Raw genomic sequence first — 27,208 nt, 5'->3', positions numbered from 1 at the left:
GATACACGTTATGATTGCAAGAAAAACGAATAACAAAGATAGCAAAAGAACGGACCGCTTAGTCTAGGATTGGGGTCAGGTGTGCCAGCTCCAGATGGCGGTCAGTCCGGAGGTAACCTAAACACATACAGCTATGACACGCGGGGTGTCACTAAATAGATGCAACAACGAATATGTCAACAATGTCTGCGTTGCATTATCAGGACTGTTGAGCCTAAAGATACAGGCGTGTCACCATATGAATATGAAACCCCTTTGACTTGTGTCTATGTCGAAAGTGTCCCACACATTCTGCACTTGACATGGAACACTGAATGTTGCACTGCCAAAGGTGTGAAAGGAAGGCGTGATGTGTTTGCTAATTGTCGTCAACGCAAATAGCGTGTATGGCTGCGGTGTGTCGCCAGCTGATGTGGGGTGAAGTGAGGTGAAGCGAAGTGAAGTGGAATGAGGTGAGACAGGACAGACTCATTACATCGGGAGCAGCAGATTACATGTGACAACACTTAATCATGTAAACTGCACAAGGCTAATGTTACTGACCTTTATACCGCTGTTAAATATTGTGAACTAAAGGAACAGCATGCAACTTTGTAATCAGCAGAACATGCAGGTGGGGTGATTTCATATCATACCCTGCAGTGACGTAGGTGCTTAACCCGGTAGACCTGAGGCCTCTTGCACCAAACTACCTAGCTAGGTAGAATCAGCAAAATACCTACCTAGTAAAACTACCTGCGGCGGCAACTTCTCTTGCACCATTCTACCTACCTGTCCAGGTAAATTTGACAACTCGCGTTTTTAGGATTGGATGTTCGGCGGCCTGGGCAGGAAAAAGGTGCTAGAAAACGAACGGAAAAGAAAAAAAATTGTTTTGTTAAAACGTATTTTCAACCTTTACTAGCTTCCAATAATTATTTCGAATACATATATATCTTTATTCAATGAAAAGATTGAGTAAATTGAATTATAATGTGGTTGACGTTGCCATGGCAACAAAGTGGCGTATCTGACCGCTTGTTTCAAAACTACTCATCCTTCGCGTCCCTTGGTATTCATATGATAATTCTTAACTATTAATTCTCAATCGAACGAGCAAAAGATAAGTGCAAGCGGAGATGAAGCGAATAATTGCGGAACAGAAAAAGCTTGAACTGTTTCAGCTCATCCGTGATGAACGCAAGGTAAGTGCGACTGCGCTATCCAAGATAGGAGTCGCGTTTATATAGCATTTTTGACGAGGCTCTAGCTAATTTATTTTGCGATAATTTCGATGCCGTGATCTTCGCATATTTAGAGGGTAGGCATAATTTTGTAAATTACAATGCACCATTAGCATCCTTGGCAACATCACGGGTGGAGCTGTAACATTGCAACAATCCCTGTGTTCCTAAACGTGCTTGATGATATGATGTGTACCTAGGTATCCAAGCTCAGATAAAATTAAACAATTCCTTAATTTTTTCTTTGTTCGGGGGAGGCATTTAATGTGGGCAATTGAATTAAATGGTTCCAGTTCCTATGTAGTGTACCGTCACTATTAAAAAAGAGCATGCAATTCTACATAGTTATGCATACGTACTAGACACAAATTTCAAGCAGCCTCATGGCTAATTTTATATAGGTAGTAGACTCTGGTACCTACCAGAGATGCGAAGTCGATTAGTTTTCGGTGACTCAGACTCCGACTCCAGCTTTAAAAGCTCCGATTTCGACTCCGGGTGGCATTGTCAACTCCGACCGACTCCAACTCAGACAGACGCCGACTCCAAAGCCTTGCTAGGTTTGTGGAGTCGCTGGATTTCTTGTGACTCCGGCTCCAGTTTTTCCAAACGTATCCCGACTCAGACTCCGATCAGAACTGTCGACTCCGCCCGACTCCGACTCCGACTTACACCGCAGCTCTGGTAGGCACCATCACCATATGCGTCTATACCTTTTATAGTGCATTCGTCCGTCTGGATAGTGCGTAGTATGTGGCCGGAAATGGAATAGATTTTCGCAAATTTGAATTCGCTTGATAGACTTAACGCGTTAAAAATGAAATGCAAAACTGGGACAAAATGGCTAAATGTGGTCAACGCGACACGGGCTCGGTCCCTGCAAAAGATGGCACTTTTTCCCCCCCCCTGCTAAGGTGAAGAGGGCCTTGAGTCTTGAGACGAAATGGGCTATGAATGTCCGAGAAACAGATAGCTAGTTATGAATATGTAAGACACCTCTGTCTTCCACGCGCTCTGCCCGCGCCCGCGCGCCGACGCGCGACGGCTTCCCGCCACAGCCGGGAACACGATTTAGCCGTGCATCCTTCACGACTCTCTGCCGTGAAGGATGCATATTATACCTACACACAAATCGTAATTACTATTCTTAAATTATGCGTCGTCGAAATATCATCAAAATACAGCTTTTGAGGCCAGCTGCAATGCCCAAGTCAGGATGCTTATTTACTTGGAAAAGCTACTTTTCCAAATCTCAATTTTCCGACATCGATACGCAAATTGTAGTATCGATACGCAAATTGTAGTCTGAACTCTATACGCAAATATAGAGCTGAAAGATTATCGTCATCACGAGTCCGGTTACATTGCAGCACACAGGAATTCATATAATACAAACACGAAAGACGCAAGATGTGGAGGGGGGAGTCAGAGATGGACGCGGGTGGATCAGAGACGAAATTAGAACCTTCGGAGGTTCTAAATCGGAAGGTTTACAAATGTTCGTCAAAAAATGTTCGTCATTTTCAAAGAGTCCTCGAATATCACTTCTTCGCAGGCTTCTGCGCCCGTAACATTTTTATTATGATAAATGTTACCATTAAAGTTTGTCATTTTTAAACTTCTCTAGGCCGAGGGAGCGACAACATTGCGTTGTCATTAGAGGAAACATTGGAGGAAAAGTTATTCCGATGCCAATAGATTCTTGGATTACAAACTCATCGACCACGTTGTGCAGTTTAAGGCTAACTTTTAGTATCCTTCGAGCATTACAATTTGCTTGTTCTCCTACAAAGTAGACAAATCATTTGCAATGGTGAATCTCGGGAGGCGGAGTAGGTACTTATGATGCCGGCTGTATCTGCTGAGTTTTGCCTGATTACCCACCCAACAGATATGGAAATAAAGTGTGTCAACGTTCTCCTTTTCCAGACACTTTATGGAGAGTTTAAGGGCCCCAATGCCCGCTCGCGTAGGCTTCAAGAATGGGGTCGCATACGCGAGCGAGCCATTCAACTTGGCCTGATAAATGACGCAACATCGACGCAAAGCATGCTGCAGGGTGTTATAAAAAACACCCAAGACCGGACAAAAAGTGAGTAACCATTGTTACCACCACTACGACACCGCAATTAAGCACACTGCAGTGCTAGCACAATGGCATTTAACCAAATAACGCACCTTATATCATATACGCAGACTTCAATTTTTTTAAGGCGTTAGCTCTTTAGAAACAGCTTTTGACGAACCGAGCCGCACATGTTTTGGTTGATATCCCCCACAGAGCAAATATTCACGCCGTACACTTACCTCTGTTGCAGAAAAATTCCAGCAAAAGAACCAGTCGGGGGCAGGTGCAGTGGTCTGGACCCAGCTCGACGATACCGTCATGGATTGCGTGGGTATGTTACTTTCAGCCTTCAGATGTAACGGTACATAGTAGTGTTAAATATTTTTTATGCATTGTCTTTGGAGGGCTTAAACAAAAGATCAGACATGTCCGAGCTAAGCTCTTTTTCTCCTGTGTTAGTGTGTTAGAAGCTATCGTGACAAAAAAAAGAAAACCTTTGGGACGGCACCCCTTCCCAGACCCAAGGGATTAACATCGTAAGCGTGAGGCAAAAGGGCGCCAAGATCCGCTGTCTCTTACATCCCTTTGTTTTTTTTTTCACTCCGGCAGGCAGAGACAACTACCTGACGTCGTTTAAGGTTCCTGGCGGGATTACCTGGGGCCAGATGATGACGAATCAGCAAGAAGCCGGCCCAGAAACCGCACTGACAACCGCGGGAGAAACGTCATCAGCACCCAGTATCTACTTCACTACAGAAGACGGTCGGTTGATAGGGCTGGGCACGCCGCTCGCCCAGTCTCCGGCGACCAATGCGACCACGATAACCACCACGGTCCTCTCGACCGTCCCCTCGACCAGGGCAGGCTCGTCAAACGCAACAACCCCTTCGACTGGTCCGCCCCAGGAAAGCGCCATGGCTCTCTCGTCCGGCAAGGCCTCGTCAGCTGACGCAGCCCCTTCGACTGTTCCGTCCCACTCCCAGGGGAGCGCCACGGCTCTCTCGACCGGCAAGGCCTCGTCAGCTGACCCAGCCCTCCCGACTGGAGCGTCCCAGGAGAGCGTCACGGCTCTCTTGACCGGCGAGGCCTCGTCAGCTGACGCAGCCCTCTCGACTAGAGCGTCCCAGGAGAGCGCCACGGCTCTCTCGACCGGCGAGGCCTCGTCAGCTGACGTGGCCCTCTCGACTGGAGCGTCCCAGGAGAGCGCCACGGCTCTCTCGACCGGCGAGGCCTCGTCAGCTGACGTGGCCCTCTCGACTAGAGCGTCCCAGGCATCGGAGAGAAACCGCGATGAGATTGAAGCGCGCCTCCAGCTCATCCGCTCAACGCCACTCTTCAGACGGACGCCGGAGGAGGTGACCCTGCTCCGCACCTACCTCAGCTTACAGATCCTGGAGGACATGCTGCAGGGAGGAACTCCCACACCAACCCTGACATATGTGCTATGAGCAGGGCTGCGGAACCGCAGCTAGAGCTGGATCCGGAGCCGCCGGAGCCGGCATCTTTTGCCCGGAGATGGAGGCGGAGCCGGAGCTGTCGAAGTTGGTGGCGACTCTGGCTAAATTTGTTTGTTTTGTTTTTAAGGAAAAAGTTAACTTAATTAGTTCGGTTTGACAGTCACGTGAATAAAATACGCCTCAAATATATTATTCCTTTCTTGTGAAGGAAATAAACCGTTTTAAGAAGTAATTAGTTTCAAGCTTCCTCTTCATGGTTCTGGCTTGGACTGAATCGTATGTCACATGAATTGTAAACGAACACCTAACCATTACACATGGTAGGTACAGAAGTTTCACTCAAAGGTCAAACATAAACACACTGTCAATCGCAAATACCTTACAAAAAGGCTAGCAACCATCAAACATGTTTTTATTTGCTGCTCTCCCTCTCCCTTTCGCTCCCTCTCCCGCTCGCTCCCTATACCCCTCGCTCCCTCTTCTCTCCCTATCCCCAAGCGTATACAAATACACAAACACTCAAGCACACGTACATAGCCATAGGCCACTGGCCATGAGTAGACGACTCTGCTGTTGCCTAGCTGCGGTTGGCCCGAGTATCGACCAGCTAATGGCGTACGAACAGCCGCACGAGGTCATTGCGGCGCACAAGACCCGCCCGCCTCTCGGCGCCTGCCGCCGGCAGCTCTGCCGCCCCGTCAGCTGGCTCCTGCACCATTCCTTCATCTTGCCTCAGTGGTCCGAGCCATTCGCCGAAGTCACCGCCCTTGATACACATATTGTGTAGGATAAAGCACGTGTGAATAACCGCCACGCAGCGGGCCACACTTTTCAGGCGCAGCCCGAACTCGAGCGCCCCGAACCGCATTTTCAAAACGCCGAAGGCGTTCTCCACCACCACACGAGTGCGCGCATGAGCGTTATTGTATGCGCGCTCCTCGGCGGTGGTGGGGTCTGCAATGGGCGTCATGAGCCAGGGTGACAGGCCGTAGCCACTGTCCCCCAGCATCATGGCGCCCATTACAGGATTTCCATTCCGGAAATAGTCGGGCAGCCCTGATGTGGCTAAAACTCGGGCGTCGTGCACCCGACCGCCACAATGCACGCTCAATGCAACGATTGAGCGGTCGGGTGCAGCGACAGCCATCACATTGAGGGACGGGAAGCCTTTCCTATTGATATACGCCTCCCGCTGCTCTCGGGGGACGGTGAGGCGTACATGGGTGCCGTCGATGCACCCCACGATGTCGGGCAGCCCGGCGACCTGTCGAAAGTCCTCCTTGAGACGTCCGAGAGCCGCCGGGTCGCTCGGCCAGGTGATGGCCCCTGGGCAGCGGTGGATTATCGCATCCGTCACGCGGTGAATGGCGCGGCACACGGTGGCCTCGGAGACGCCGTGGCCGTCTCCCACCAGGCGCAGATACGCACCGGTAGCATAGAACCGCAGCGACACGAGCAGCTGCTGGCGAGGTGTCAGTGCCATATTTAAGCCCGTGTCGTGCGCCACCGTCCCGCTAATGAGGTCTTCCAGTGCAGTGGCGACCTCGACGCTGAGGCGGAAGTTTTCCCTAAAGAGAAACGGGATTTAAGGTTATATAAAGCTTTCGAATGAATACAATGACACTCTTGATATGCGGCATACAGGCACCCATGCACATTAAATAGTCACCTGAATGTCGTTGGATGCAGTGCTCCCATGTTGATGCGCGGACGGAGCCTCCGCTGGCGGCGCTCCCGAGGCTCAAAATTGTCATCATCGGCCATAGTCAATCCGGCAATGCATAGGCGTTATCTGGAAGCAACATGCATAAGATGGTTTTGATCCGTGGTCGGCACCATTTAAAAGCATGGCTTGCGGACACAAGTGGGTACACCTACTCATCGCAATGTTTTTTTACGGCACATGTACGTCAGCAACTATGACTATGACAAAACTGCGTATCACACATGTAAGTAGGTAATTTAATCCTTAACCCGCGCATGACTGGGATATTTTCCATAACGCGAGTGGCTGGAGACGGGGGGGGGGGGCGACTCTACAGAGCCCCCTCCTTATCTCCGAAACTAGGTACTGGGCCGATCGTCAAAATTCAAACGGCCTCTGATAGCCCTGGTAAAACTGACGAGCGAAACCTTATTTCATTGACCTCGAGGAGTCAGAGGGGCCCTAGTGGTCAGATACAGACACTAGCAGTTATTCACAGGAGGCACCAGCCGCCAGGTGAAGGATCTTATCTGTCAGGCTGGTTTTTGGAGTGGTTTGGAGTTTTTTTTTTTAATTTTCAACATATGTTTTGGGTCTCCCCCCCCCCTCTCTCTACAGGGGAGCGTACGAGACCGTCTTTATCTATCTGCTAACGCTTTGGTCCGCGAATATAGAGGTCAACAATGCTGTGGCTCCCGAGTGCCCTTCTAGCGCGACACCTATATGAAATGTAGAGAGACATCTAACGGCTGTTCCCACTTCCCACTCCGCAGTGGAATGGCCATCGCCCGTCATAGGCGGATTCATGCGGGCCGTGGCCGAACATGACGGGACTAGCGACTAGCCCCTTCCATTAGAAATTAATTAGTTGCAGAAGGTGATATGTTTATAACAAAACGAGTGACTGAGGACGTTTTAGAGTGAAGCTGTTTATCTTAACAAATTACAAAGAGTTTTGGCTTCTTTGGCCCCTGCCTGACGGCTGACTGACAACGCCACTGCATGAATATCGATAACAAAGTTGTTGCTCGTCAACAAATAAAATTGAAATACATGTTACAAAAAATATAAACAACTCAAAAACATGTGGCTTCTACCGGCAACATGAACATTGAAAATAGCACAAAATTTTAAATGCCTATTTATACAAGTTATTTGCTACATCGATAGCTTGGAAGAGTTCATTTCTCTATGACGGGGGGAAATAACGCGGTCTGGCGCAGTTAGCGCGCGAATTGTTGGGGTCCATTTCCACGTGGCGGGAGTCGAGGCCATTGAAGTTGAGAATCGGTATATTTGGTGGATTCAAGGGCATGTGTTACTGAATAAAATTTCCCCATGGCTGGGAAATTCACATCTGTGTATAAGGGTCACCAAAGCCATTTTTCGTGATTGACTGTGAGAAGGTAAGGTGAGGGAAGGGGAGGTAATGGCAGCTCATGCTGGAATGATACCTATGCATAGTGCACAAGTGATTCCAGGCAAAATTTAACATGGGCAAAGCTTCGTAAATCATATTACTGTTTTTAACCAGAAGAAATAAAACAAGTATCAGATGAAATCCCTCTGTTGCACCCTAGGCTAAGAATTAAATAAAAACCTGTATTTCACGACTCAAACCACGTCAACCTAGAAAAATGTTCATAAAATACGTTCTTATAAGTGACTGCATTGGGTGGTGCTGAATTCCAGTTTAGTTGGTGCGAGCTAGAGCACATCAGTAACAAGTGCAGATTTATAAGTTCTGTAAAATTATTGATAGTGCTCCACAAGGCCACTTTCTTAAAAAGCCCTGTTGATGAAAATATAATTTTACTAGCCAGTCATTCACATGGGTCCGAGAAATTGACCTGGGATCTGAATTATGTTCTTAAACTCTAATACCACTGATCTTGATCTCACCTACAATAGCATCACAATCATGTATCCAGTTACCTATATAATTTGTTGATGGTTTCATTGGTATCATACATCATTACCTCTGTCGGTGCTCTCTTTTTGTGGCCATATAATCATAATGGGATCATTTGTGGCAATTTACATTAGGTGTTTAAGGGATATTGTGTGATTACACAATACACATAGCAATTTACATAGGCGGCGGAATGGGGAGGCGGTGTTTCATTTTTCAGTCTTTTTGGTGGCAAATCACACCTAATGGGGAGAATATTTTCATCCCTAAAATATGAATGACCGACTTATATGAATGACATAATATGACAACCGAAATATGAATGACATCTCTGAAAAGAGTTGCATGTATTCCCAACAGCCAGTTCACATGTCACTTGACAGTGATGCACCCACATCCTTTTGTTCCACACCCTGTCAAGATCCTGACATGAAATCCTGGTTTATCAGTTAGCATAAAAATTGGCATTACACCATTTTGCAAAAATACTGCAGTTACTTACTTTCTTTTTTCTCATCCTAGGATTTTTTTCTTCATCGGCACACCCAACCAATATCCAATTTTAGAACACTGCGGGGAGGGCACCTGGGTACCGTGCCCCCCTTTGATTTTGGCATTTTAACATTAGCCGTATGGGCATTGCATGGAAAGAATGAGACCAAAAGTCAGCAGTACCCCCCCCCCCCCCCTAACTGAAGGTGTTCCGCCACTACTGTCAATTTATAGTTTTGTGATACTTAAGGACATCAAATCACACTGGAAAACCGCTTCACATTTTGCAAATGGTGGTAGAGCTTAAATCCTTGTGCGAACAGCTGTTATTGGCTTATGCTTTGGTTTGTTGTCAGATCTTATTAGATCATAGACGCAAGAAATAATTTTTGTGTGGGATCCAAATTCTGGTATGATCTTATCTTTTTGTTTTAGATCCACTGATGTAATTGATCTATCACATGCCTCCATGCACATATGATACTAAACTAACCTACCTAACAGCTACCGAATATCTTTGACGTGCCACTTGAGATGTACTATAATGGAAGATGAAATATCCAGTAATCTCAAATTAAAGTTTTCTTGAGAGCATAGAGCAGAAATTGTAATTTTTCTTTTTCAACATTGACTGTTTGATGTACCTCGGCTTTTGTCATATTTAGATGCCTCTCTTTATTTTGAAGAGCACATGAATTTTATTGTTTTGACCATGTCAATTAGTTTGCAAATGATCCCTTAACCCAGCGAGTGTTGTCATTGTGACATTTTGATTTTGATAGAAAGACACCTATTTATTGTCAGCATTTGAAATGAAGAACATACACATTAAGGGAAGATTTTTTTGACTTTTCATTGCAATTCATTACAGAGAGCAAGCATTTTTAACAAAACATGATACCTAACGTACTCAATTTTCCTAGTGGGCTAATGCCACAATTATCACCTTTAAATGCATATTTAAAAGCAATCAAACTCAGTCTCAAGCCTTCTGCAGTGCATGGCAATTTTCTCAAGAATATTGATATTTATTATGTGTTATTGGCTACGTCATGCATAGATGAAACATTACCAAGCAAGAGAAACATTTTGATATCATTATTTACACAATAGTTCATCTCACTCACCTTTTCAATGTCTTCACTGTTGCGATGACTTCACTTTTACCTAAGCTTTTGCTAGTTATTTTGGAGGCCCGAATTTACCTTCAAAACGTCAAAATTTCCTCCGCGAGTACTACTTTCCGGCTTTCGGTGCAAGAGGAAAACAGTCGGTCGGACTTTAACAATTGGTAAGTTCTCATGCCGCTCGGTAGAATTTCTAGGTAAATTTTCACGGTAGCGTTTTTTGGTAGGTAGTTTGGTGCAAGAGAATTTAGGTAAAATCTGAATTTACCTAGGTAGGTAGTTTGGTGCAAGAGGCCTCAGGTTATATGACGCAACCTAATGGTGCGAACTGCGGTTGCCTCGTAATACTGTAGTAACGACCAGCAAAAGGCCTCATGAATTTAACGGGGCATCCACTCACCTGTTGAAATTCAGCAGATGTTTTAGGTTTTATTCGAAAAGCAACTTTAAAATGTGCTCGTTACTGTAAGCAACAGTAAATTAACTGTCCTACTTCAATGCGTGGCTGTGAAATACCAGCGGAAGAACTTGAGATTTCGGTGAAGGGTCGAGCTAGAGTAGCCTGCGGTGGTAAAGGGCTTTGACTGCATTTTTAAGTTGAATTAGGGAAATGAGTTCGGTGGAGTTGACACAAGCTCAGCCGCCGTGTCACTGGGTGTAGCTGTCGGTAGGAGAGTAAAGCCCTACGGTGGTCCGTGACACTCCACAGTGGAGTGGAGTGGAGTGGAGTGGAGTGCCTGCTCACAGTCCACGAGTCCGTACCTGATAGTGACTCGGCTATCAGCGCGGGGCAACAGCAGCCGTACGCAGGCCGGCCACAATGTCTCACCAGTACGGCCCTTTAAACTCGGCTACCAGGCCTCCCGATAGGCGGAAAGCCCTATCCTATCTGTCAAGTGTCACATGGCAACGCATCTCGCGAGTCTGACCGATTATGTATTCCAAAACAGTTACTCAGAAGCAGCACATTTCAAGAACGCTGATTCGAAAAAAGAAATCATTGCATGTTAAGCATATCCCGCGCCCCGTAGGGCTACCGGCGGACCCTACCACCCGTAGGGGGGGGGCCGTTTCGCCCCCCCCCCCCCTAAGATCTCGGAAAGTTACCGGCCGATTTTCAAAATTCAAACGGCGTTCGATAGCCCCACCCGGGAACTACCTTGTGACCAAATTTCATTGACCTAGGTCAAACCGATGACGTCACAGGTCAGGTCAAAGGTCAGATTTTCACCGTTCACAGGCAATTCAAGAAATGTGCTGTGAAAGCGAGTAAATTGGTAATTTATTGAAAACCATCGATGGTACATTGTTCGTCAAACACATACTTTGCTATCTGAGGTCACTGATACCAGGGCCTCGTTTCATAAAGCTCTGCCGTAAATTACACCTTTCCGTAATTCACACCCTTTCAAACTACGGAGCGCAAATAAAGCCGTTTCACAAAGCCACAACTGGAATTGTTTACACCTCCGTAACTAAGCACATTTGCGTAGTTACCGTAATTTATCAAGCGTCCTACAAATTACAATTTCATGTCAACACTTATTTTTTTACGAGAAATTATAAAACAATTATGTTAAATTTAGATCTTAAAAATTATTTATGAAAAAACAAAATTTATATTGATGACCATCCTTTATTAAAACAATATATTAAAAACAGCAGAAAGCCAGCAGAAGCAGAAGTGCCTAACTACGAAAGTGGCGCGGCGCGGCGAATAAACAAAATTCCGATAGTGGCCACAAAAAGCGACTGGTACAGAAGATTTGCAGTTTCTTTTTCTCATTTTGGCTGTTCTTTCTTCCTCACCGGGCTCAACGTTATAAAATATATTAAAAACTAGCTTCAAATCTTCACATTAATTCAAAATCACGCAACATTTTTGTGCGTAGTTTACACCACTGATATCAAGAGCTTGATAAAATATTTGGCGTTAATTACGTCGTTTTATGAAACCCAAATGGCATCAATTGGTCCGGAATCGAGCATTTGCCGTAAATGAAGCTCCGTACTTTCGATGACGTGAATTACTCCGGTCTCCGGCTTTATGAAACCGAATTGGCATCAAATACGCCAAATCTGGCATAATTGACGGAACGCCGTAAGTAATTCCTTTTATGAAACGAGGCCCAGGTCAGGTCACAGCGAGGTCAGGTCACCGGGGGTCACAATATGAATGTGTCGTGTGATACATGTTTTATGGTCCATTTACACACACACACACACACACACACGGAGTTTATTGGCATAGTACATGAGGTACATCGAGTACGTATCACGGAGAGTTGGCGCAAAAGCCATGGGCTTATCTCGAGGCGCCAAATCTCGACCTCTTCACTATCTCCAGTATCACTACCACTACCGCCGCCGCCGTGTCTCGGATTGTCTCGCGCAGCCAGCCGCCCCCACGCGTGCCCAGCGACGGGCGCGGGCCCACCCGGCTCAGCGAACAGAATAGGTAATTTAGTATCCACCGGTAAATCTACCTGACTCTTGCAAAAATTTTTGGAAGTGCCAAGCCACCAGCCGACCGCCCCCGCCACCGAGTCCGCGGCCGTGCAGGGGGACTTCAAGTTGGTATGATTTGGGTTTTTGTTTAAGGTCAAAGTTAAGGATGCGACGCAGGTTGTTGTAGAGTATGTCTCTTTGTTGGTCGTAGTTTGGACATGCAAATATAAAGTGTGTTACGTTTTCTTGGGAATTGCCACATGAACATTTAGGATTATCTGTCTTTTGTATTTTGTACTTATGTTCGTTTAGTATCGTCATATTAAGTCGTATTCTTGTATGCATTGTGTTTAGTGTCGTGGTGCCGTATGAGTAGTAAAGAGGAGGTTTGTTCATGCACATGAGCTCTTTGATCTCATTTCTGAAGTCTTTGTAGGGAAGATGCTTAATTGAGTTTGGTAGTTGATTCCATTGTTTTCCTGTGAGTGTTATAAATGTGCGTTGGTGTTTGGTTGTGCGTACATGTGGCTGGGAATGGTGGGCGGCGTTCCTTAGCGTCCTTTGTGTGGCTTGATGTCGTGAATTTGGTAGAAGAGAGGTGACATAAGAGGGTAAATTTTGACGTCCGGGTGTTGATAGTTTGTGGTAAAGTAGTAGTCGGTGAAGTTGTCGTCTGGTTTTTAGTTTGTCCCATCCTAATTCATAACGTAATTTGTCAGAAGAGGTCCTGAAAAGTGCTCCTGTTATTAGTCTTGCTACCCCCGTTTTGGAATGTCTCTAGTCTCATGGTGTCGTGAATAGTAATGTGTCCGTCGTAAATAGTGTCGCAGTAGTCTAGATGTGGTCGAATATACGTCTTGTAGATTGCGTCGAGAGTGTTTCGGGGAAGGAATCGTGCTATGGGATATAATGGACTGAGGGATTTGTTAGCTTTTATAAGGATGGCGTTTATGTGTTCGTGGAATCTTAGGTCTTTAGAAAAGGTCAATCCAAGGTGCCTGTGTGTTTTTGTTATGGGTATTGGAAGTCCTCCGAAAGTGAGTTTTGGTGATGTATTGTTTGGTTTGTGGGAAAATGTTTGTTGTACTGTTTTGGAATCGTTGAATTTGATGGCCCATTCTTGTCCGTATTTTTTAATTTCGTCAAGGTCGAGTTGCAAAGAATTTTGAATGGAATTCAATGTTTTGCATGTATGGGAAGCGTAAAGTGATGTATCATCGGCGAAAAATAAAATGTCATTTTTTGTACGAGTTGAGAGGTCGTTGAGGTATAAAAGTGCAAGTAAAGGGCCGAGAACTGATCCCTGTGGGCAGCCAGCGTTTATCTTACGGGGAGCTGAGAACGAATTTTGAATTTTAACTATCTGTATTCTGTCGGATAGATATGATTTTAGCCAATTGAGAAGTGTTCCTGAAAGTCCAAATTCGTTTTCACATTTGTAAATTAACCCTTTGTGCCAAATTTTATCAAAGTATTTACTGATGTCCAAGTATATCGCTGTAAAATCTCCACCATCGTCTAAAGATTTATAGAGATTTTGTGTCAGATATTGAAGCTGTAATTCGGTGCTGTGACCTCCTCTGTAGCCGCTTTGTTTATCTGTTAATAGATTGTGATCAGTTAGATGTTTATATATATTTTTAAAGACTACTTTTTCGAATATTTTGATACGACTGAAAGGATGCTGATTGGTCGGTAGTTTGAAATGTCTGATGGTGACCCTTTGTTCTTAAATATTGGTTTAATATGTGCTGTTTTAAACTCAGTTGGATACACTCCGAGAGAAAGTGATTTATTGAACAACTGTGATAGGGGTTTCGCAATAAGAATTGCCGTAAGTTTAAGAAATCGAGTCGGTAATCCATCTGGGCCTGTCGATTTATTTGCATCTAGTGAATTTAGGATTTGAAGTATTTCTTGTTCACTGGTTGTAAAGTTCTGTAGTTGTGGAATGTTTGCATTTGTCCTGTTCGTGTCTGGAAGTGGATGAGCGTCAGATACGTCTAAAGTTGATTGAGAAGCAAAGTAGTCGTTGAAAAGTGTCGCTTTTTCCATGTTGTCAGTAATCACGTTGTCGGTTTGTGTCAGCAGTGGTGGGATGTCTTTGTCAGTAGATCTGCCTATGACGGTACGTAATGTTTTATGATACTTGTACGGGTTTTGTCTTTGCTCGATCAGTTTTTCAACTTGATTCTTAATAATTCGTTTTTAAGTTGTCTGCTCATTGTAGTGACTAAATTGCGCTGATATCGCCACCTCGTCCAGTTGAAGTCAGTTTGTGTTTGTTTTGCAAGCTTGAAGAGTCTGTCCCTTTTTCTAATGTTGCGTTTTAAGTTGCTTGTTATCCATGGCTTGTCTTTGCGCTTTCGTCTGATGACTATTTTTGGTATTGATCCTGTTGCCGCGTCTTGTAGTTTGGTAATGAATTGTGAGGTGGCTGTGTCAATGTCTTGTTCAATTATGTCATTCCAGTTTGTATCGGTAAGTGTCGTGGTCAAGAGGTCAATGTTTATTTTCCTATATTCCCAAATAACAATTGGTGGTTTCTCGACATTGTCGATTATTGTTGTGTCTAGTTCTGTGAAAATGGGGAAATGATCAAGGTTTGCAAATGATGACAGTGTGCCGCTGTTTTGAATTATGTCCGTGTTGCTTGTGAAGATTAGGTCTCTTAAATTTGCGACATCATACGTTACTCTGGTTGGCTCATCAATTAATTGGTTAAAGTTAAGCATGTCAGCTGTTTCCTTAATTTTGTAGTCAAATGAGGTTATGCCACTGTGCTGATTAAAGGACCTGTCAAGGTATATGTTTCCCGTGTTAAAGTCCCCCAGTGTTATAACGGCTGTCGGTGAGTGAGTTTGTGCTAAACAGGCTGCTTCGGTAAACGTGTCGATAAATGTCTGCAGTCGGTCCGATGGTAGGTGGGGTGGAAGGTAAATACAACCAATGATAAGTGTGAAGTTAGCGATCTTGATTTTTGCCCATACCCACTCTTGGTTCCCAATTTCAATATGTGTAAGTCTTTGTATTGGTAGTGATTTATGACAATAGAGGGCCACACCCCCTCCATGTCGCGTTCTGTTTTTTATTATAGGCGGGTGGAAGTCTTCCAACATGTATTGACTGTCTGCTATCGTATTATCAAGTTTCGTTTCAGTGAGCGCTAGGATATGCACGTTGTTTGTTTGTATAAATTGTTCCAATTCTTCTTTTTTATTTTCTACAGTAATGCTGTTTATGTTTATGTGCACAATTCTTAAATTTGTCCTATCAGTTGGCCCTGGGTTCGTTTCGATGCCGTGCATTGTCAAAGTTTTTGAATGTTTAGGTAGAGCCCAAGCCGTGTCCATTGAGAGTTTGTCAAAGTCAGGTTTAAGGGTATGTCATGTCCGGTACAGTGTATGCTTGGAGATGTCGCAGATTGGATGGGATTAGTCGAGGCTCGGTGGGCTTGGATTAAGGTACTGGAAGTCCCTGCACGGGCCGCGGTCCCAGGCGGCGGCGGCGCCCGGACGGCGGCTGACACCTCGAAGATGGCCGAATGAAGTTGCTGTACCGGGCGAGCCCGCACCCCCGGCGGAGCCGCGGCGGAGGCGACGGCCGTCAGGTCGAGCATCAACGAAGACGAACATTTTGCATGACAAATGCGATTATGTGGGTTAGGCAGCCTTTGGGGCCAGCCTAGGTCACGTTTTGGTGAAGGTCAGGTCAAGGTCAGGTCAAATTAGGTCAAATTTCAAAGTTGATATTTTTGCATAAAATGGGCATCGATTCGATGCAGCTCGTCACGGGGAGTCTAATGGTGGTCTTCGTTTTGCTCTACGAGTTCTAGAATTGCCAAAAATTGAGTTTGAAAATTTGACGTCATCATTTTTGAACAGTTTTTTCGCTATAACTTGGCCAAAAAACGAGGTATCGATCTGAAATTTGGTATGTAGATAGAAGACGGTAGGCACTATCACATATATTCCGGTTTTTCGAAACTCAAAATTTTTTTGGATTTTTTGGCGAATATATCCAAAAAAATGCTTTTTTGATTTTTGGGGGCCAAAACTCAAAAATTTCAAAAATTCGAGATAGCAGTTTTGTAGCCCTGTCAATTCTACACCTTTTATGTCTTGATCGTTTTTCTGTATCTTCAAAGCTGTAGTTCTGACAGGTCTTCTCGCGAAGGTCTTTTTTCGGTCGAAAATGACAGAACATGACGTCACTCTGACGTCATTTGTGGCAACCTATCATAGCCTCTGGAAAATTTTTGGTCAAAATGTGTAAAATTGATGCCCGGAGGGGTCCTGAAAGTTTGGTGGCGATATCTCCAGCCGTTTAGGAGATATCGACCGAAAAGGACAGGGGGGGGCCGTTTCGGCCCCCCCCCCTACGGGGCGCGGGATATCATGGCATGATACTATGCGATGCATTCCGCGATATGCATGCACCTTTCACAAATAATTAACCTTCACCTCACTCCTGTCTGAAATAAGAGCATAGCCATAAGACAGTCAGCGCCCCATAGAACACCTACTTACGACACCGGCGTGCGTTATTTTAGCGTTTCAATCACCCATAGCTGGGCCAAGTCACCACGCCACTGCCCTGCGCCGTTCCGATACAAAGGAGGGCCGTGGCACCAACTGCCGACGTGCCGTGCCCGGCCACGCCAACGGGCTCTACACAAAGCCGATGTCGGCTGACCTATAACCCGACCCGGGTCGTGCTATCGTGTCACGGACCAGTTCGGACCGAAACTCCACGACTGTATCCATAAATAGTCGACCGGTGAGGCCTGGCGCGGGGGAGACCCGGGCCCGGGCCCGCTCCGAAACAGACCTAAAGATAGCCGTGCCGGGCCCGGGAGCCACGCGTCAGACCCCCTCAGTCCTGACTCGCTGTGTCACAGCCCTGTTCACAAATGGACTGTGCTGACGTCTCCATATCGACAGTGGCGTGACCTATCGACTTCACAACCGCACACGTCAAACTGTTGCGTCTGCGAGTGAGGTAGCCACAAAGAGACTGTTGTGGGTCGATAAACGCTTAACTCGCTCGTGGAAGGTCCCGCGCCGGCTGAGTCACTGGCCTACGGTCATAACAGTCCCACAAGCACAGTCCCGTGAATCACGGACACGAATATCACGAACCTCTCACGGACACGAGCATCACGAGCCCCTCACGGACACGGGGGTCTCGTTTGAGTCAGGTGGCCCGAGGTTACGGCAGCCCGAAATCGCCGTGAGATTTCGGCACCCGCTGCCGGGTTCGCGCCGGGAAGGAAGGCGCGGCACGGTAACTGGGGTCGGTGACCGGCCGGGGTTAGAAGCCAGCGACAGGTAAATAGGTGAGTGCACCGGGTGAAAGCCGCCCAGACCGCTCTCTGCAGTCTCTGTTGTTTGGTTGTGGTTGGATAGACCGGGTGATCCGCTATTCCCACCCACGCAACCGGCAATGTGGCTGGCTGTGTTCAATACATAAACAAAGAAAGGTAACGTCTACAGACATAATTTGACAATAATTCATCGATTCGAGCACCATGAAGGCATAATTTGACACATAGGACAATAATTCATCGATTCGAGCACAAAGAAGTCTGAAGTGTCGGGCCGGTCAAAGACAGCCAGCGCCACCGATATCCAATAAAAGTAAATAATCAATTGGGAAAGCCAATCAAACAAGGAAACCAGGAACCAACCAACAAACGCATAGCATAGGTGTGATAAACAAAGAAAAACAAACGCGACCGACTAACCTGCAAAGACAAAGGCTAGAAAAATATGCAAGGGAGTTCTGGCTTTATTTAATTTACTTTCTTTACTTACAAGCATTGCATAAAAGACAAAGTTTCAAAGGGCCAAGTTCCAGCTGTGAACTGCAATTGCGTGATTCTGAGTTCAAATCCCGAGTCCGCTCATCCAGCTATCCTTAGAGTGGCATCCTCTCCGAGGTCCATCCAATACAAACAGTGGGCTAACTTTATCGAGAGCCAACAGCTGTTAACTGGTCAGCGCCGAGATACAAATGTACCTATGCCTCCTACACCGGACTAACATCAGCCCGTCCGTCCTGACCAGCACAAAGCACACCGCCCTCCCTAGTCTACCATGGCGACAGTCTCGCTCAGCGCCCCCATTGGCCGTGACTCAGCAGAGGACACAAAGCGGCTCGGTCCGGCGGCACGGCCGGCTCCGTGCCTCCCACCGCGCCGGGATGCTCCTGGAGCGCCGCCAGCGCTATATCTGTCCCAGGTGCTCGGCACCACGCGCCCATGGTCGGCCGAACGCAAACACGGCGCGGCCCGGGTCAGTAGCCGGAGCACGGTCGGTCCCAAGTCCAGGATGGAGGCAGGGGTCCCTTCCAGGCTTTGAGTCGGTCGGCCAGTAGCCAAAGCTGGTGAAACGTTCAGAACTGAACTGGGGAGCACTCAGGTCTCCAACTGAGCAACTGGAGCCCCCAGAGAGTCTAGCGCGCCAGCAGTTAGGCACGTGTAAGCCCCTCCCCCTTTGACCCCCTGTCAAGACGCCAAGATTGGTGACGGAATCACCTACAGCTAAGAGCTCTCACCTTGCAGTTACTGAGACAGGTCTGCTCGCGCTTCAGAAACGGGCAGAGAGCGCATGCAAAGATAAAAAGACTAAAAAAATTACGTCCTACTAATCACATGGCTGTCATATCTCGCTGGAGAGCGCTCATTGCCGGTCGCCATGGCTCCGTCGGCGATCCAGCCCGGCCCCACCTCACCCCGTCACGGCACCGGGACCCGCCGGCGGTGACGTGTCGCGCCGATCTGTATCTACCGTCACGCCTTCCTCCAATGGGTAGACGGACAGCCAACAGCGGGAGGTAGACGGGGGATGCTATCACCCCAGGCACTTTCTCCGTCGCTGCGAAACACCCACCCGGCATCAGTCTGTGAAGACACCCCGCATCCCATCGTCACACTCCAACCCAACCGTGACCCGGGCCGACCCGGCGCCGCGCCGTGACGTCACCGACCGTCCGAGATGACGTCAGAGCGGCCGGCGCGTTGCGTCACTCTCTCAGCAGAGGCAGTAAGCGTGATGTAACGGTCCAGGTGGCGACCGCGCGTGACACGGAACGGTAGCTTCAGCCAAGATAGTGCCGGACGGGGGAAGGGCTGCATGGAGATAGCGGTCAGAGACGAGACAATTGGTGGACCAGAAGTGGGAGGGAAGGATGACTGGTCGTCCGACCCCTCACTTCGATACGGTGCTGCTATGCGCTGATTGTCACGGTCACTGAAGCGATGAGTTATGTCCTTGGAACGAGCCGGCTCACGAAAGGGATGGACACAGACGGAGATGTGGTCTATAAACTGAGCCAGCGAAGCATAACGAGCAGAGGGGAATGTAAGGACTGCGATCCTAAGAAAGTGCTACTGTGAGTTTGGGGAACTATGTGCCCGCCCATACCAGAGGTGAGCGGGTTTCATTGACCAACTCCACGTCTGATCTAACCGAGAAGGTTATCTTTCCGTCTTTCTCTCGTTCATAATTAGACAAAAACAGAGTCGGTAGACAGAGACAGACCGAGACAAGGAGAGGACATTTGATCGGAAGTCAGCCAGGTGAATCTGTAATCGATGCCCACTCCTGGATAGGACGCGGCGTCAATGTCGTCAGATTGGCAGCAGAAGAGAGAGCGAAAAACGCCAATCGACCTAATTTATCGGCACAATGGTATTATTTCCTGCACAAAGGCGCCGTGGTATTCTGAATGGTGTCAGACACCAAGACCTTAGCTCTCCGAATGGGCTGTGATTGTAATGGAAATATGATAAGCCTATAATGACCGGCAATAAAAGAACAAGGAATTATGGAAAATGGAGCTAGCGGATTCTTTGTTACTGGCGCCACGGTTCCAGAACACAAGGATGTATTCAGTTACAATTAAATAACAATTCATCCACATTTCACACTACCGCTTTTCTTCAGTCGATTACTATTTTGAACCACGCAATAAACAGTCACAGCCTAAGGCTTCGGACGAAAATTTTCATTTATTATTTCATTGGCCAAGTACGCCCAGCAAGTCCAGAGAGGCTAGCCTCGCTCATCTACTCATGATGTTGTGTTTGAACGCCGTGGTGTTTATTTGTACCAGTTACTGACGCCTGCAAACATGCTAGTAACACGCTGCTTCTTCACCATCCGAGTGATTTAACTTACAGGATCAACCTTTTCCAGCCCAGTATGATGTAAACCCGTCTTGCACAAGGTCATTACCAGTAAATTAGATCTCGGTAGCAGCGCAATACTTTCTCGAGCGCCAAATTACATACCGATCCGCAATCATGCGGCGAATGATAAAGTAACGACACAATGAGATGCCTTGCCATCTGCCAGGTCAGAACTACGAGATGTGGAAGAATACAAGGCCAGACGAATCCGTGCGCTGTACTCGGTACCTGTAGGTCTCCACTCCCTCCCCAGCCCCTCTATCCAGCACAGGTTGTGTCCCCTCTCTCAATCTTGCATCAGCCGTGCTCCTTCTCCCTTCCACTCGCACTCTCTCCTCTCGACCTGGCTGAGTTGCAGACAAAGCGGCACGGACCTCCGACGAGCGCGTGCCACTCCCTCCCCCGCTCCGCCTAGCAACCGCCCCCCCCCCGCCGCCGAGCGTGGAAGCACGGTAGGAGACCGCGACGAGCCTCTGCCAGCCACGTGTCTGCATTTGCGTGGGACTTTTGATTGGATTCTACACTCGCGTGCGCGTGTGTGAACTGACTTGGGCGTGAGCGCGACACGGCTGTGATGTGCCACACTCAAACAAGATGTTGGAGATACCGTCAACCGATCACAAAGCCCAGCGAAAAACGTTCTGGTTGGGATGGGTCGGAGTTGCTCGAATTCGTAGGCATCTGAGAGCAGCAGATTGAAGTGTGTGTATCTAAAGCCTCCGCAGGTGCCAGAGTTCAAGAAATCTACCGTAAATATGGTAATCGTAGTTCAGAAATCTGCCGCCTTGTGGGAGTTCCTATTGCTACGAAACAAAAACGCAAGTTATCTCCGTCGACATGCCTCTCTCCAACGGCAAACTAAACTACCCCAACGGCAACTTCAACTAAACTACGTCGGAAACATGGCTATCGTACTGGAGAATACCTGGAGAGTATTGCGATGGAATGACGACATTGGTAGCTATATACCAGATATTTCTAGTCACATCACCCACAACAAAAGGAAATGCGCCACTGGCCCAGCTTTGGGTATCCCATTATTTGTTCAACAAGCGTAATGATGCCTGCGTTTCTATCGGATGGTGTCGCAACCGCAATCACACTAATGACTGAAAAACATTTATCAGTCGGCAGCGTATGCTTCTCAGCTTGCGCAGCCCGAGTGCAACACAAAACAACGCAGCCAATGAGCTCCTTTTAGCTCATCCTCACACATCTTCCCATTAAGGTACTGTGTCTGCCCCGGTCTGCGCAAAACGGAATACATACACCGCGCTGCTTCCAGAAAACACGAGATAACTATTATTGAACGATCAGTCGGACTTCAAGACTTTTAGGACTTCTAAGACTTCTTCTAATTTAGCAGGGCGGTTGGGCAGCATGGGCAGGGCGGGAGGGTGGCAAATCGCAGGGGCGAACCGGACGGAGCTGCGATATATGACAGTCTCTGACTCTCTGCCAGGATAACCACCGGTGAGGGTTACCTGCAGCCCCTACGGATACCGGGGGGAGGGGGGGCAGGCATTGCCACAGGAAAGAGTCAGGCTCTACAGCACTTCCTGAAGTGTGGAGACACGGGCATGACACAGCCACTGCGCCACCGGCGACACCGAAATGTTTTCAATGTTGTTTTTTTTTGGGGGGGGAAGTGACCCGAGCAAGGGATCAATGGATAGTCAAGAGCTTACATAGATGGCAAGATGTGAACCAGATGGATGGTCGATGGCATGCGCTAGATTCCATCTTACTTCCCACCAGACGTTCACACCTACCAGATTTCATCTTTTCCTTCTATCACCGCTACTTCTCCATAATTTTACTTCGCAAGGTTTTAACGTTTTTCCTATCGCCCCGTCCTTCTTTCCTCCAGTGCGGCAAATCAAGTGCAAGAGTTCAATCACTTCTGAGACACGGGATCAAAAGCCCACCAACGCAATTTGCGCTCACACACATCCTTGCGTGCCAACTGTGCACTGAGCAGTGTGCACGTGTTATGCAGCCGATCACGTAAGTTATGAGCGGAACGGGATGCGCTGGTTACGTTACGTAACTTGTGGATGCACGACACTGATCAGCAACGGCACGTGGACTGGCGACTGTTTGATGAACGACATGCAAAAGCGGTGAATGCCACTCCCAAAACAGGATAATTAGCCCACATACACGAGCAAAATAAATGCGCATTACAAACGGATATACAGCTGACGTCCATAAATGTAAAAACAGCTTGAAATGCGCACTTATTTGCTGACGCATCGGTGGTAAACTATAACGGTGCCTGACGGCACGGCGCGGAACTAAATGCGATCGCCACGGGCGGGTACTCACTGGGCACGGGCGGCTGCGGCAGCAGGGGCGGCAGACGACTGTTCTCCGCCTCCCTCTGTCGCTGTTGCTCCTCCAGCTGGGCAATCCGCTGCTGCTGCATCTCCGCCAGCTTCTGCCACCGGGCGTGCATTGCCTGGTGGGGGGTAGAGGGGCACGGTCAGGTCATGGCAGAACGAGGGAGGCATCGCCTGATGGGGTGGTAGAGGGGACACCGTCAGTTTAGGAGAGGGCGGGGAAGGTTCGAGAAGATACGAGAAGATACTGGATCTAACAACATGCAATATAAATGGGGTGAGAAGGGAAGAACAGGGCAGAGCGGGTAGGATAGAGTACAAAGGAACGAACAGAGACAAAGTCGGAGACAGGGAAGTGCAGGGTAAGGCTGAGCTGAATGTGTACTGTCAGAGTTGGGACCCGGGAGGGAAAAAGACTTGACAAAGCACAGGACAAAATACAACAGATGACGTGACTAGAACGAGTGATATTACTCTGCTTGATAGGTATTCATATGCATTCAGACAATGGCGGACATTGTTGTCCACGAGATAACATGCACACAAAATTAGTCAGAATGCCCATTTCATACCGGATACAATACAATACTTTACAATAGCAACACATTTTTACATACATCACGTGAGCTAAATTCGGGGTCAGAGCTCCGTAAATACAGTTACTCGCACATAACGACAATGCAAGGCCACTGCACGCAGCTTACATAATGTCAGCTGAACCATACTAAATGCTGGCGTGATTCGGTGCATGCATCCTGTCCGGGTATTTGTGCGCGTGCTGGACAGGTCAGATAGGATCAAGGATCCCCTCCGTGGCATAGGAAGTGGCACAAGGCCAAAGCACGGTTCCGCGAGACATCATAATTGGGGAAGCTGCGTTACATCGGCATTCGGCATCAACTGATGGCTTCTTCGGGAACATGAATCCAATGGCGAAACTGGGTTACAGCGGCAAATCAGCTCATGTAGGTAGTCTTTTTAAGCTGTTTTATTCTGGTAAAGCGATGGCCCAAATATGTCACATTGACCACATGGACCGTTTAATAAAACGAGTTAAGCCTGCGGGATAAGAGTTATTGTTATTAGCACGCTGAAATAGGTCTTATTAGATTACAGAAAAATACAAGCCCATAAGACGTGGAACTATGAGGACAAGAAAAGCCTCAGGAATGAAAAGAGCGTCCAACGGGCCACCAAGTCTTAAAACCAGGTCACTGTCGTGCGAACCGACCCGGTCACAGAGACAGGACAGGGCAGGGCACAGCCGATGTCGTCAGCCAGGCAAACGGCACAGCCGGCACAGAGCGACCTGTGCGCCCCGCGCCGCGCACCCCACCCAACCGGGTCAAGACCGATAAGAGCAGTGCGCCCGCCGAAACGGGTCACGGCCGACAGACTCAGTATTTGCGATAATCCGCGGATTCCGGCGCAGGATTTGGGCCCGGTTGAGCGCCATGGTTCCGCCCGGTACCCGTCTGCTGGGCTGTCCTCGGCGCTGACCTGACATTGACCGGCACGGAGGCCGTCAGATGTCCCGCCGAGGAGGTACGGCGAACGTTGTGGCACGCGTTATGAAATAACCACGCTGCAATGCATTAGGCGTGATGCAATCACTGAATAGACCACCCATGCAAAAGCTTGGAAACAAAAGAAAAATGCAAGAGTGACCAGAAAAAAATGACGTGACTTGTACTGAATCCATCAGCTTTGCCTCGGGTCGTAGTCTGACGTGTATCAATATCCTTTTTACAAGATCAGGAAAACGGGCACTGCATTTAAGCTCAACACTTCCGAGTCTTGTCAACAAAGCAGACATTAGCCTTCAATTTTATTTTCAAATTGCGATGGCCTACATATGCGTTCTTACCATTTGTCAGGCCAGTTTAAAAGGCCGCTCATGGTGACAGCGCAAAAATGTGACTGACCTGCTTTTAAAAGCATACAAGCACCACACATTTCACAATGGTTTGGCACGGACTACTCGTTTCGGATTAGCTGAGAAAACACAAAAACTTCGGCAAAAAGATTCTCGCGTGTGGCGATTGACGCACCAGACAGCAGCGATTGCCAAAGTCAACGGTGCCGACCAAACAAGGTCATGTTTTGTCGGCCAAGTTAGTGACGCCAGGGGCAATTCGGGCTGGTTCTGACCCCTGTTACCACGGCTGACCCCTGACCCACATTCCACCGAACTGCGTGCTGACCTGATACTATCGCTGAATATACCACAAGACTGTTCTGATTTCTTACCTGAAAAGTATAACCTACAGATCGCGTTGTCATTCGCTGCCGTGACGTAACGGCTACTTCCGAATATAACAGCGCATTAAGTAGGTAACGCATCTACATGTAGATGCATGTGATGCATGTAATGCCTGTAACATATGCCTTCCTCAGGATTAAGGATTATGTTTCGTAGTTACAATCGGCATTGGACCAAAATGCAACTCGTACTTAGACAGAAAACACGGATTTCAGGCGGTTGTCATTTCGTCAAACGTCAGTTAAAGGTTAGTCGGTTAATCTTGTTCGAGGTTATGTCCATCAGGCCTACGGAATAAGTTACGGGCTAGATTAGAATAACACTGATTGCTGGCCATGCATTTCCGTTTATTGTAAATGTCAAATAGCTGGCCGAAGAAGGTGAAACGGAAGGAAAATATATTCCTGCCCGGGGCCGGGATGATTCAATAAATGTCACCGAGGTTTTTTAGCGAAAACTCCGAGGGCCGTTAGGCCCGAGGTGACTTTGCTAAAAAAGCGAGGTGACATTTATTGAATTCCCGGCCTTAGGGCTGGAAGGTGTTTCCCATACGTGCCAAAAAGCTCACAACTATAATGTGCACGTGCCGTTTAAATGTACAGTGGTACAGTGCACGTGCCGTTTAAATGCCTGGATGTCTCGATTTAATCATGCAATGTAGCAGGTATGGGAAAACGCGGAGCACAAATGATTCAGTTCCAAGGATTAACCGAAACCACTGAAATGACGTCCCGGTACCAGAAGCACGGACTAAACAGACATTTAAATGGGAGAAGGAAAACGCGAATCGGGGAAAATATGCAGCACATTAATTATATCAGCAGATATGAAAGCCACTAGCGTTAGAAAACTGAGCCTAACGGCACATCATATCAGATCAGAGTTGACTCACACTTATCACGAACCGCAGCCCAGCTAACACGATAGACAACTGTATACAACACCCATCAACACAAATACTGCAACAAAAAGTCATTTATGCAGCCGCAGACAGGGAAATAAATCCGCGCCTCTTCCTGTGGGTCTGAACAAAGCTCCAATGGCTGCGGTCCAGCACCCAGGTCCCACCCACGGCCAAAGAAGCAGGCACACAGGCACAAAGCACGCGGAACTGGCGTCGGTACCCCGGAAGAGGAACGTTCATCCCAGGCGGCGGTGGTCGAGGCACCTGAGGCCAGGTGGGGGTGGGCCAGGGGTGCGATACGCCGTGTCAGCAGCACTGTGCAACGCACACAGAGACGCCGACTGGGCCGCGGCGGGGAGGATAGGAGGGGGGAGGGGCGGGCAGGGGTGGGGTGGGGAGGGGAGGGGAGGGGAGGGGAGGGGAGGGGAGGGGAGGTGACGGGCGTCCGTCCACCGTCCCCGGAACAGCAGTGTTTTGTACGTCGGCGCGGCCCTGACCGTCGTGCAGAGCCGACAACAGGGGCAGGAAGAAGATGCACGGGAGGGAGGCAGGGGTGAGGGGCACTAGCACGCTCCACCTCGCAGGCGGCGTCTTCCCACACCTCCCCTGGGAAGAACGCACAGCACCCCGGGTGGCGAGGTTGCTCCTCCTTCCCTCCTCCGCTGAATAAGATGGAAACTCTTCGGAAAGCCCCGAAGCAAAAATTCATCTCTCATCGTTAATTCGTCGGAACAAAAAAAAATTCAAGTTCAATTTTAATTATTCATTTATCAGTAGTAACCGAAATTTCGTAACATTCTTCATAATAGTTTACAAAGTATATGTAACTAGCGAAAATTATGTAACTTTTAAATAGCTTGAACTTATTGCATTACCGCATTACATAACTTTTGGCGTAGATGACATGAAGCGCGTTATCTATGCTTTTGCACATGACTAAGCGCGAGACGTCACATGATTAATTCATTTTGACTGATGCTTAGCAATAAAAGCTTTCTTGTTAGGCCTGCCTTATACCCTCCCTTATAACCTTTCTTATAACCTGCCACCTGCTGCGACTATAATCAATATGA

At 47.7% G+C, this 27,208-nt stretch overlaps 3 protein-coding genes across 8 annotated transcripts in view; 1 reads left to right on the top strand and 2 right to left on the bottom strand.

Annotated features, from left to right (window-relative positions):
• The window catches only part of LOC122387941 (RNA exonuclease 1 homolog), a 95,635-nt gene that overhangs the window by 29,917 nt on the left and 38,510 nt on the right, over window positions 1-27,208 (bottom strand). For all 5 annotated transcript variants that reach the window (XM_043378639.1, XM_043378636.1, XM_043378635.1 and 2 more), the window contains one exon: window positions 22,955-23,087. In XM_043378639.1, the coding sequence (XP_043234574.1) occupies window positions 22,955-23,087 (133 nt within the window). The remainder of the gene's footprint in view (window positions 1-22,954; window positions 23,088-27,208) is intronic.
• On the top strand, window positions 997-4,968 carry LOC122387945 (mucin-5AC-like). 2 transcript variants are annotated; one of them, XM_043378653.1, is made up of 4 exons: window positions 997-1,184; window positions 3,153-3,315; window positions 3,542-3,622; window positions 3,901-4,968. In XM_043378653.1, the coding sequence occupies exons 1-4, from the start codon at window positions 1,119-1,121 to the stop codon at window positions 4,737-4,739; spliced, it is 1,149 nt and encodes a 382-aa protein (XP_043234588.1). In that variant the 5' UTR covers window positions 997-1,118; the 3' UTR covers window positions 4,740-4,968. The 2 variants fall into 2 exon arrangements, with proteins under 2 accessions (XP_043234588.1, XP_043234587.1); XM_043378652.1 differs by lacking the exon at window positions 997-1,184 and having other exon boundaries at window positions 2,939-3,315.
• Window positions 5,150-10,117, bottom strand: LOC122387946 (putative nuclease HARBI1). The gene is made up of 3 exons (XM_043378654.1): window positions 9,985-10,117; window positions 6,418-6,540; window positions 5,150-6,316 (listed from the first exon to the last, which is right to left on the bottom strand). Exons 2-3 carry the CDS (start codon window positions 6,510-6,512, stop codon window positions 5,356-5,358), a joined length of 1,056 nt encoding a protein of 351 aa, XP_043234589.1. The 5' UTR covers window positions 6,513-6,540; window positions 9,985-10,117; the 3' UTR covers window positions 5,150-5,355.

This window comes from Amphibalanus amphitrite, unplaced genomic scaffold, assembly GCF_019059575.1.
Source record: "Amphibalanus amphitrite isolate SeventyFive unplaced genomic scaffold, NRLGWU_Aamphi_draft 000303F_arrow, whole genome shotgun sequence".
Lineage (NCBI taxonomy): Eukaryota > Metazoa > Arthropoda > Thecostraca > Balanomorpha > Balanidae > Amphibalanus > Amphibalanus amphitrite.
This window is presented reverse-complemented; position numbering and strand designations above follow the sequence as displayed.

Excerpts from the sequence above, each read along its gene's own strand:
- LOC122387945 (XM_043378652.1), top strand. The coding sequence starts at position 3,066 with ATGATGCCGGCTGTATCTGCTGAGTTTTGCCTGATTACCCACCCAACA. Across the intron at positions 3,316-3,541 it reads CACCCAAGACCGGACAAAAA|AAAAATTCCAGCAAAAGAAC; the intron begins GTGAGTAACCAT and ends CCTCTGTTGCAG. Across the intron at positions 3,623-3,900 it reads TACCGTCATGGATTGCGTGG|GCAGAGACAACTACCTGACG; the intron begins GTATGTTACTTT and ends TCACTCCGGCAG.
- LOC122387946 (XM_043378654.1), bottom strand. The coding sequence starts at position 6,512 with ATGGCCGATGATGACAATTTTGAGCCTCGGGAGCGCCGCCAGCGGAGG. Across the intron at positions 6,317-6,417 it reads CTGCATCCAACGACATTCAG|GGAAAACTTCCGCCTCAGCG; the intron begins GTGACTATTTAA and ends GTTTCTCTTTAG.